The sequence below is a fragment of the Diadema setosum genome, chromosome 19 (assembly GCF_964275005.1).
Source record: "Diadema setosum chromosome 19, eeDiaSeto1, whole genome shotgun sequence".
In the NCBI taxonomy this organism is placed as follows: domain Eukaryota; kingdom Metazoa; phylum Echinodermata; class Echinoidea; order Diadematoida; family Diadematidae; genus Diadema; species Diadema setosum.
Genome location: NC_092703.1, coordinates 13,010,689 through 13,022,747, shown reverse-complemented (window position 1 = coordinate 13,022,747; position 12,059 = coordinate 13,010,689). Strand labels below are relative to the sequence as shown.

The window sequence follows — 12,059 nt, the reverse complement described above, 5'->3', positions numbered from 1 at the left end:
GGTTTTCATAATACCTTGAAACCTTGGGACCAATGAAATTTTCTTGTTAAATTATAATCTTGTGTCAGGTATAAAAACAAAAAACTATAACAGAAATGGCACCTGCAAAATCACCTCATCTCATGAGTTATCTTGCCATATGTGCAACACAATACAAAAACTTATGTCAAGTAAGCCACTTGTTCTGCTGGAGAACTATACATGCAGCATTACATGTAGTTGGCCATCATCCTACCCCCCCCCCTCCCCCCATAGTCGGGTCACCTCTCAAACCGGATGACCAGCTCACAGTGATTGGTGTGGGGGAATAAGTCCACTGGTACTGCTTTGCTGGCCACAAAGGCAGGTCCCCGTAGTCTTTCTGTGGCTGGCCTGCAGAGGCTGTGAAAGCAAGAAAGAGGAATAGTGCAGATATATTAACCTCTCACAAGGCCATTCTGTAAGCTTCACGTTGTCAGCATATATCAACAGCACTTACTTTATTCCCCCAAAAAATTGACACTACTGAACTATGGAGAACCCTTTTAGCTCCAACAATGCTAAAGCCCCACAGATTGTAGGATTCAGACATTTTGGGCCTTGGCCCTGAGCACCTATTGGGTTCTTCTGAAAAAGTTGAGAAACATTGTTTCCCCTGCCTACAAGATTGATTCCTTCAAAGTTTGGAAATGTCGCAAAAAAAGGCTGCTGAAAACTGCTTATCCAATAGTGGCAAGCCAATGGAGTAAAATGGAGTCAAAAGGGGCCTGAGCTTTCGATCCTAGCAGAATCTTCGTCAGAGGCAAAATGACAAACAGGCAGGGAAAGCAATCACATATAAGGACTTCACACAACAAGAACAGTCAGGGACAGGCTGGGTACACAGAACAAAGAAAACAAAGGAGAGGGTGGGAGGTCATGGGCAAGGAGCCCAACAGGTAAAGGTAGGGAAGTTTGGAATATGTCTACATTAGTGTACTTTCAGAAAACAGATGTACAGACAACTTTTGATACTCTACAATTTCACAACTTTCTTATATCTAGTTTTTTGTTGTTGAATAAAATGACTAGATCTCTGTCTGTTTGATAGGATGAGAGTCAATGTATACATGAAGTGACATTCAACTTTTACAGGAGCATATATTTGTACTGTTACTCACTCCACAAAGTTGTTAAAAGCTGTCCCGTCTGGTTTGCAGGAGACATAGATGAGGCGCTTTACGGCAGTACAATTCCTGATGGCTTTGATGACTTTGGGGTCTGTGGGGTTGACAGGCGACAACTTTATTGATGATATTGGGGACAAGCAGCAAGACAAACCCCCCCCCCCAAAAAAAAAAAAAGAAGAAGAAGAAGAAGAAAGACAGAAAATGGGAATTTCAACATCTGCCACAATCTCTTTGTCAGATGTGAACCTTGTATCAAAATTAATTATGCATTTCATTTTCTTGGATGGAAATAAATTATAGTTGAATGAACTGAATGAATGAATAGAACAAAACTAAATGTTAGGTGCATTTTCTTGAGGAAATCAAGGGAAATACTCTTTCTATGGCAAGAGATAAAGTCATTTTCAGAGATATCAAAAAACAACAAAATAAAGCAAATGGTTTGCCAAGTGGGTCAAGTTTATAGAGAATGTCAGTGGTATCCAACAGATAAATCTTCAGTTCTTTGTCTTCTGACTGGTGAAAGTTACAAATTGCATGTGTTGTGATAATTCAATATTTGAAGTGAGGTTTGTCTACTGGTTTTGTTCCTTTGCTGTTAACTTTGAAACCAAAGATAGCTCCAAAATAAAGAAGACAGGCTCACGCAATCCTGCTCGAGCTGGGTTGACAACCATGACGACATCAGAATCGTCTTCCACGTTAGCCATAACCTTGGGTAGCACCTTCTCTGCAGCACCGCACAGGAATTTTGCATTGCCAATCTCTGTATAAAGATAGCACACAACACAACTATAAAAGCTTGGTACACTGAAAACAACATATGCATTTGGTTTCCTTACGATTTCTGGTTGCGTAAGACATAGTGAAAAGTGGTAGAAAAGTGGAAGGTAGATTAGAATATGATAAGAGAAAAGGATCTGCCTGCATGGATAACTCATACTCACCATTCACTTCAGCATTAAGCACGGCATCCTGCACAGCCTGTTGTACAATCTCGATACCAATGACCTCTTTCACCTCCCCAGCGAGTACCAATCCGATTGTCCCTGTCCCACAGCACACATCAATCAGAGTGGTGGAACTGCAAGAAGAAAAGACACACTAAATTAACCCATAAAGCTCACATTCAGAGAAGTATGTGAACACAGAATGCACTACTGTCAGAATAGTTTTGATTCTCTACTTTAGTCTTAAAAGAGTACCACCAGTACCAGAGTACCAGTGTACCACCCTTCCCGCTCCCCCTACATCAAAGTTAGCATGTAATCAGTCAAGTTTACAAAAAGTAGGCAAAATAATAATTCATAGGCCATAAGCATTTCTACACTGTATCAAAGTAATAGGATTTCTGGTGGACAAATGCCCTCAAGTTGATGAAGTGTTGATAAATATGAGATGAGGAAAAAGCGTATAAACTTGAGCAGAAGAGGAACAAGAATAGACTAAGCAAGCTACATACCTCGAAATCAAACAGATATTGACCGATTCTGTGACGCGTTATGTGTATTTTTGGCATGGGCAGCGCCATTACGCGGTGTCTCAGCCGACCCCCCCTTCCCACTCCCCACCCCTCTCCCTACATTAGCACGCGCGCAGAATGAAAAACTGATGCATGGTTGCTTTAGCCAATGGGCGTCTCGTACTGAGTGCGCAAATGCTTACTCAGTGCGCGAACCTTTGTTACAAGTGCGCGATAAACATGTTGCCCGTGGGGTGGGGGAGAGCAGGGGGGTCGGCTGAGACACCGCAATTTGAGCTCATGGCTGCGCCCAGTGCCATAAAATGTCTGCTGCCCTCAACGAACCCGAATCGGTCAATACACAAGAAGTGATAGAGAGAATGAGAAACACAAGTAGCTATTAATACAGTAACAGCTGCATATCTGGAATGAATTCTATTCTATTCAAACACTATCTGTACAACGATGATTTGTCCCTATCTCTGTTTTGCATCTTCATCTTCCCTTTGTTTATTACTGTATACTATATTCATCTATGTTCAGGACACGCTCACAATTTTCTACTTTTAGAAATGTAACCCCAGCATGTTCAAAATTATTGCAATTGTTATTTGTACTAATGTATACTGTTTGTTGGAAATAAATGTTATTGAACTGAACTGAAGACTTATCATTACCTTCTTTTTTTTTTCATGTATTCATGTGCATTTTCACTTCCATTTATATACCATTGGTTGTCATGCAATATCAAACCCACAGCTTTATCTCCCCAAACTGGAACTCACGCATTGGCTCCACACATTTCCTTCACCGTTGAGTACAACACCTCTGCAGCTGGCGTGTTGACTTGGAAGAAGGACGACGGTGAAATGCGAAAACGCAGATCGAACAATTTCTCGTAGATGTGCGCACAGCCATGCAGGAGCTCGAATTGTGATTCTTCATTTGACATTCTTGTCCTGGTGCTGGATGATGGATTACAAAAAATACCCCCAAAAAACTAAATGCAAAATTGAAGATGATAAGTCTTTAATATGGGGTGCATGCATGGTTTAATTTAACACTTTTCGTGCAAGGGATTTTGGACAGTGTATACCACACTTTTGGGTTCTGTGCAGACAGATACTCACAGCATGTTTAACCCTAAAAAGACTGGGGGGGCCTAAAAGGCCCCCCCCCTCGACATTTCGCGCGATTACTCTGCAACGCGCAATGCTCTCGCCGCGATGCTCTATGACTTTTTTCTTTTGAGTTTCCCGCACATTTTGACACCAAATTTGTGTATAAAGTCAATGCAAATTGAGTTTTTTCACATGGCTCATATAAATATGCTTATTTTTACTCTCAATGGCTAAAATTAATTTGTTTTAGCAGTATTATGCTTCAAAAAGTGTCCGCCACAAATTTTGTTAAAAAAAAACAACAAAAACAAAAGGTCGAAAAAACAAAGAAATACATAAGAAATTCATAAAATAATAAAATAGATAAGAAATTAATTTTGATACCGAATTTTTTTTCAAGTACATTTGCTAAGAATGCCACTAAGAATATTTAGACCAAAAATGAGCACTTTTGGAGCTTTATTTACTGATTTAGATCAAAAAGTCTGATTTCTCGCATAAATTAGCATAATTAATCAAAATAAAATAAAAGAAAACTATTTTGTAAAATTTGAATATGCGATCTTGTAGATTACATCGCACACTACCATTGTGCAAATTTTCGCGGCGATCGCGCGATCCACGGCCGAGATCTTAAGGGGGGGCCCTTTAGGCCCCCCCCCCAGTCTTTCGAGCTACCAAAATAGCCCAGTCTTTTTAGGGTTAACATACATTTAATAAATGGCTCAAGTTAAAATGTGTTGCCACAACATATTCTATCATTTCTGTGGACTGATTAATGTTAACCCACTGATATCTTGTATGAAATACAACCTCTCATCTGAAAGCAAAATTGATTAATTCACATCGTAGCTCAAGAGGATAACTTTCTGCAACCCATGTAAATATGGTAGAAATTACTCTGTCCAGGAACATGCAGATGATGCTCAGTGAAAATTTTCACAGCCATTCTTCTCTCCAGTATGAAAGGAACCAATCAAAGTGGAGAAACTTTTTTTTTTGTCTGAGTGAGAATTGTGTCTTTTTTTTTAAACAGGTTGAAAACAAGTGACAAACAATACAATATTTGAAGATAAAGGTATATTCTCCATTGCTTTGACATTGACAGTGCCTTGAAAATTTATATACAATTTGTACAAGGCAATCGATCTACCAGTATACAGTGGACTCCCATTATAACGAAGTCCTTGGGACCAGCAGTTTTCTTTCGTTACATCAAAATTTCATTACAGCTGAACAGATAAACAATAAAAAAACATAGAGTCAATAATGTTGCGACCTGACTTTTTATTTCATTGCAACCGGAATTTTGTTATAACTGTGTTTGTTATAATGAGGGAGTGCACTATACTAGCAAGATTGCAAAATGAGCACCGAATTCATTGTCTCTCTACCTTTGTTGAAAATAAAGAGAGTCCAACCCACAGTGTCTCCCTTCTCCCTGAACTAGGTACTCTTGCAAGGAGTCCTTGACTTCCTGAACTTTGACCTTGGTGAGGTGCTGGGGGTGAAAGGTCACCACCGCCATGAGCTGGCCCAGCTGGTTGGAACGAACGAGGATGTTGCGCCAGTGGCCCCCATCTTGGAAGTCGTGCATGGCTTGCAGAGGGGACAGTCGTAGGAAAGTTTGATATGCCTGGAAGGGGTACGTATTGTTCAATTCTTTTATCAAAGGTGCGTACAATCCAGTTTCATTTTTCAAGCGCACAACTGAACAAATTAAATGAATTGAAGGTGACATAATTCTTCCAACTGCCTTACATTTTTTTTTTTAAAGTTATGGTGTCGTCAAGTCCCCCAACTTTACTTTTTGTGTGCCCTGACCCTCATGTTGTCTCCATTTATTTCATTTTCATTTTGTGTAGCATGTACAGTACAGTGTATTCCTTTGTAATGTTCATTCTGGTTTTTGTTTCATGCTTGTAAAGTTTATGATATGTACCGGTATCCTATATTCTTTACCTGGTTGAATAAATAATGATAATAATAATAATAATAGTAATAATGATAGTAATAATAACAACAATAATAGTAGTAATAACAAAAAAAAAATAAAAAAATAATAATAATAGTAATAATAATAATAATAATAATAATAATAATAACTCCTTTTAAAAATTGTTTGTCAAATAGACTTGTCAGACAGATATACTGTATATGCCGAATATTTCGCGAGGTTTTTATTTTCGCAAATTTCGCGAGTCAGGTGCTATTCGCGAAATTAAAGACACGCGAAAATATTGACTCTGATCCTGAGGTGAATATGACGTACGCGTGTACACTTCTCCGTTCAGTACAGACCTCCACAATCGCGAATTTAACCACTCGCGACATCGTCGGGAATTCCCGATTCGCGAAAATTTAGACTCGCGAAATATATGGCGTATACAGCATTTATTTTGTATGCCACAAATAAAAATGTGACAGGAAATTGAATGCAGTGGATTTTCCCCTCTTAAATTAGATCGTCTTTTCACTGCTACAAATGCTTTGTTGTCACAGTAACTCCATAATTCCTCGTAAACAGGAGGCTACAGCCTTGACGGTGGAAAAACAAAGAGGATAGTCGTACCTCTGCAACTCTGATGTGTTCCGTCTTGTCATTCTTTGCATAGGTTGGTGGGATACACATGACTGTCTTCTCTAAAAACAAAAACAAAGGTCTAGATGTCAAATTAGTGTTTGCATTGAGCACCAACACTTATACTGAGTGAACTTGCCAAGCTGGTTGCAGGAAGGATGATTTCATATAAATAGAAAATAATAAGAGTCTCTCCTGATTGGATACAACTAACATGTGCTTGATTACTTTCATATCGAAAGCTGGTTGTGATTTAGGTAGGTTTCATCGCTCTGACTGTATGGCTTTCATGTCTGTATAAACAAAATAAACTAACTCTAAAAACAAAATGCAACCTTCATGTGCATCTGCTAGTCAGTGTCTTTCATAAAAAATAAAGGCTCATGCTGAAAAGCAACTAGCATTATCCATGAAAGTATAAACACAATCTAAAAGTTTGTTGATGATAAAAATAACTGTATAGATGTCTATTGCTCATAAAATCAATATGTATAGTGATTGATTGGAGTTATACCTAAGATATGTCACAGTTGTTAAGTAGAATGGATATGTGTTTGTAAAAGATCAGCAATACTGCCTACTTAACACTGTAAATAAGGTTCAGCTTCACACTATTATTCACTGAAAAAAAAAGATCGGTTTGATAAACAAACATAAGCAAGATAAAGGTAGTCATATAAAATATAAAAAAACCCAGCTGACTTTTAGAGTTAAAATATTGATAAATTTGAATGACATGCCACTCATAATTAACAATAATGTCACCTTTGAATTAATTCCTTTGTTTTATATCTGCATGACTTGGGTTAATAGGCCTACAGTCCAAATTAAAGAAAGAAAATGCATTATTTCTTATGTTTATGTCATGCTTACTTTTCCAGTCACCGACGTAATATCCGACAGTCTTCGGATTGCCATCCGGTCCAGGACCTATGCTGAAGTCAGACTTGTTGCGATACCTTTCTGTCACTGGCTTCAACAAAAAACAGATGTCGGGAAGGAACTATGATTCTAAAGATGCACATAATTATGGGATAGGGGAGGGGGCTTGAAACTGAAGCCATGGTACAGTGAAACCCCGTTATAACGAGTTCGGTTATAACGAGGAACCGCTTATAACGAGGTGATCGCGTCGGTCCCGTTTTCCTTTGCGTGTAAACCTATGGCAGAACGAATCGGTTATAACGAGTTCGGTTATAACGAGATTCCGGTTATAACGAGGACAATTTCGGTGCATCATGATAAAGAAAAACATAAGCAATTTGATCGGATATAACGAGGTTCCATTTCTTGACTAAATTGCCGCTTTCAAACATGGGACAAACGAAACCCTGAAAACCGAAATCACGCTATCCACGTCTTTTTCCGTTTTGCAGAGAACCGTTCCTTCCATGTTTTCTTCTAAATCACGCGATAAGACACAGGAATGTCTTCCGATGTTCCTACTAAATCATTAAACATAATCATTCGATTTTCTTTTCCGCGAGATACACGTGCCTGATATTAGGGCAGACCACACCGCAACGAGAAATAAAAAAGATAACGCATTCAAAAACTTTTCATGTAGGGACACTTGTGGCCAAAAATGGACAATTGGAATGCGTGTGCAACTCATTAATTATATCCTTTCCATTTTTAGTTCCGGCTTCCAGTTCTTTTGCTGCTTAGCAAATATGAGTGTGGATGATTAAAGCCGAAATAATTAATGAAATCATCGCGATCCCGTCGGGTGACAGTAGCGTAAAAATAGTTGAATAACGCATGTTAACCTACTTAATCGGTGTTCAGAAAAAGAAACAAACGCATTTATTAATTTGAATAGATCTGGATTTGTTCATTATCATTTAACAAATGACAATCTTGAGTGTGTATGATTAAAGCCGAAATAATTAATGAAATCATCGCGATCTCGCCGGGTGACAGTAGCGTAAAAACAGTTGAATAACGCATATTAACCTACTTAATCGGTGTTCGGAAAAAGAAACAAACGCATTTAACAGTTCAAGGATGTATAAAACGCGAAGAGATTTTCGAAAGAAAGTAAAGAACGCATTTTTAATCCCGTCGGACGCACGATCATACATTGTATAAAATTACAGCCGAAATGATTCATGAAATTATCGAATTCCCGCTGGGCTCCAACAGTGTAAAATACCTCTCAAGTTAACGGTAAATAACGCATGTATGTTACTCTGAAATTATCGCGGTCCGCCAGGTGACAGTAGCGTAAAAAATAGTTGAATAAGCATGTTAACCTAGAAACAAACATATTTATTAGTTTGAATAGATCTGGGTTTGTTCATTATCACAATTTTAACACTGCATTTCACAATGAAGATTTTTCTTTCTTTCAGAATGGTCTATGAGGTACAGATTTGCGTAAAAAGGATCACAACGTAACCTTCCACATTCAATCCTGTCGCATAATTTTCAAGAACGGATTGACAAAACGCGCAGAAATTTTCGGAAGAAAATAAAGAACGCATTTTTAATCCCTTCGAGCGCAACGATCATAAGATTATATTGTACAAGATTACAGCCGAAATGATTCATGAAATCATCGCATTCCCGCTGGGCACCAACAGCGTAAAAATACCTCGCAAGTTATGGTAAACAACGCCTGTATTTTACTCTATTTGCGCTGGTGTTAGGAAAAATTAACAAACAAGAATTACGATAAAGAATTATCTCATTTCAACATCTACTTTTTCGTCTAATTCACAAATAATTTCCCTTTATTATCTCAATAATAATGATCCATAATTGTGTAATAACAACGCAAAGGATGGGTATATTCCGATGTCGTGCTTATGTTTTTCTTTGTTTTTGATGCGTACGGTTATAACGAGGTACCGGTTATAACGAGGTAATATCGCCGGTCCCACGGACCTCGTTATAACGGGGTTTCACTGTATTTGAACACTCATACCGCATGTAATCTATGGAATATGAAAATTATGCCTGATAAATTATTAAACAATGGAGAGTAAAATCCATTTAAATCCAAATGTCAGCTCAGAGATAAAACTGAAGGGGTTACTCCTTGCTTGTTCATAAATTGATATAGACTCTTTTCTGGTCTTTAATTGGAAGCCAATATCACATACCCAAATGCCCACTGGACTCCAGGCATTTAAGAGTCAGTGCCTGTATCAGGTAAGGTCTCCTGTCCACAAAATGTTATGAAAACTTGCCTGCTTGCCTGAAAGGAGAAGCAATCTCATAGGTAAAACTTGGGCAAGGTATTGCCAGTATGCACCCCTTTACCTTCACTGGTTACATGCCAGACCAGGGGATGGTTGAAACATTGAGAGAGGGTTCTTTAGACCAAAAGACTACAGATGTACTTGGCAAGTTCAGTGCAATTGAAAACTAGAAGTAAAGAAGATAAGCCTTTGTAAAGGAAACAACCAAGATAGCGTAATCTTTTCGTACCTGAAAGCTTCGGACAGAATTTTACTGGAATTTTGGTTTCTGATCATTTGTACATCCTCATTAAGAGCTAGTTTCTGAGATACAGTAATTTTAACACAGGTCTTATTAAAAACACTTTGGGTTGGCCTGATATCTGCATTGCAAACCTAAGTATTTGCAATTCTAAACACAGGGGTGTGTTAATGACTGTTGCTGAATGTGTTATGTTGCTGATAGGTGAGAGCAAATCGCTCAATATAAGAATATAAAAAAGTCCACATCATACATTCAAACAATGTTTGCACTCTCACCGTTTGCATATTTGCAAGAGTGGGGGTCAAAGCTTTGTACGGAGAATTTTTCCAAAGCTTCACACATGAAATAGCGGAGTGCTGGACATTTTTTATGCAGACACTCACCGAGCCTTTTGTGTTTCCTATATGGCAGTAGACTCCACCACGATTGCTCATGTGATCCAGTGTGCGACATTCGCCACATTCCACTTCCAGGTCCACGAGTCTGGCAGCGAGTTGCTGGAGTAAAACATGGCTTCTGCAAAGACAAGAATGAGAACGTCTGGTGAAAAATGTGAAAAAAAAAAATGGTGTGTTGTGCTGTGATGTTAGCTGAGCATGATCAGCCTGCCTCGGTGAAAAGCATGGAAAGGTAACGGCACTGGCCACCCCATCATGTACGCTGTTAAGTAGTGTTACTGGTTATAGTGCCACAGATCAAGTTCATGGAAAGGTCACACAACTGACCTCACAGAGATGTACATGTACCTGGTACTGTTGAATGCATGATTAAGCGTGGAAAATGACCGGCATAGGACATAACAATGGACAGAACATGAGAAAACAAAACATGTAGAGAGGTGATGAAATATATTCAGTGCTGACTGTATAAGCACAAAATGCTTTATCCAACAATCACAGTGGCAACTAGTATCATACAGATCATTTTTACGATGGAAAAAAATCTTCCCAATTGTGAATAATCCCTTCCCTTTGAAATTCTGCTATTTTCATTGACTGATTTCCAGCAACAATAGAAAATTTAAATGAGAACTTAGCTGTTTGAAATTTAAATTGTATTTTATGAGGAAGGCGAAGGAAGAGACTACGATGCATAAAGAGTAATAATGGCAGAAAAGGGATTGACACACACCACATTCAGTCTACTCTTTTATACAGAATACCATCTCAGAAGGGGAAGAAAGTTAAAAACTGTACCGGTGCTCAAGTTTTATCACAATACATGTTTTGTGTTGGGTATATGTAATTTTGTAGAAATATCATTCTACATTTATGCGACACATGCTCACTGGATACTCGGTGCAATCATAACAATAAATTTGACATTCCCTTGAATAGAAAACCAAACGACATCAAGGACTTTGACCCTTTTGACAAAGTTGTTTTAGTTTGGCCATTCTATCATCACTTACATATTAAAAGAAGACCTTGTGTAAGTTGAAAGAGAAAATTCACAGAAACATTAACATCAAAACAGTGAGGGGTTGAAAACTGTTGAAATCACAAAACTATTGAAAAATATGGAGTATTCTGAAATGTGCATTTATTGTGACCTTACCTGATGTATTTAAGTTGCAACTGTCTGGTGTACGGTATCTTAAGTAAAGGAGAGACAGCCTTCTTCAGCATATTCAGATAGTCCCCATCAAGCCCAGCTGATGGAGTGGTCAACCACCTTGTATTGTGATGACGCTTGTTGCCTACAGACAGCACAAGTCTGCAGATGCAGACGGCCATCGACCATCTATAGTCAGCTTGTAAAGTGTGCGAGACTCGTCTAGACCACTGGCACTGCATGTACCGGGTAGTTCCTGTATTTGGGGTTGTAAAAGTGCATACAAGGAGCACAATGTCCTACAGACTCATTAAAATACTCTTTAATTATTAAGTCACATACCCAACGAACATGGTATAGATCTAGACTCCAATTTAGCAATTGACAAGTTAAATTAGAATCTAAACCCATTTCCACACAATACTAGTGTAGTATTGTAATTTTAGCATATGTTATGGACCTAGTAGGTTGAGGTAGTCAAAAGTGCCATTGAAGCTCAGCTTGCAATATATTGTTGATACTGACTTGGCATATTTTTTAGATGAAATCATAATTTCTTCCATGATTGGATTTGATATTCCATAATTTGGAAATGTCAGGTGTGGTCATCTGTAAATAGGGTAGGTCTAGCCACAATTGGAGAAATGTTATTGAAAAAAAAGAATGAAACTCACTCCCAGCCACCACCCAGAGCATAGTCGACGACACTTTCAAACTACAAGCAACTAACTTTATCCATAACC

General features: G+C 38.4%; 1 protein-coding gene across 1 annotated transcript; it reads right to left on the bottom strand.

Annotated features, from left to right (window-relative positions):
- Positions 1–247: 247 nt before the first annotated feature.
- Positions 248–11,536, bottom strand: LOC140242278 (tRNA (uracil-5-)-methyltransferase homolog B-like). The gene is made up of 10 exons (XM_072322023.1): positions 11,320–11,536; positions 10,146–10,278; positions 7,186–7,285; positions 6,304–6,374; positions 5,126–5,367; positions 3,396–3,575; positions 2,096–2,232; positions 1,795–1,914; positions 1,140–1,239; positions 248–381 (listed from the first exon to the last, which is right to left on the bottom strand). The coding sequence occupies exons 1-10, from the start codon at positions 11,496–11,498 to the stop codon at positions 261–263; spliced, it is 1,383 nt and encodes a 460-aa protein (XP_072178124.1). The 5' UTR covers positions 11,499–11,536; the 3' UTR covers positions 248–260.
- Positions 11,537–12,059: the final 523 nt, after the last annotated feature.

Excerpts from the sequence above, each read along its gene's own strand:
- LOC140242278 (XM_072322023.1), bottom strand. The coding sequence starts at position 11,498 with ATGGCCGTCTGCATCTGCAGACTTGTGCTGTCTGTAGGCAACAAGCGT. Across the intron at positions 7,286-10,145 it reads TAGGAAACACAAAAGGCTCG|CCAGTGACAGAAAGGTATCG; the intron begins GTGAGTGTCTGC and ends TTTTTGTTGAAG. Across the intron at positions 3,576-5,125 it reads TCTCTTTATTTTCAACAAAG|CACCAGGACAAGAATGTCAA; the intron begins GTAGAGAGACAA and ends TCCATCATCCAG.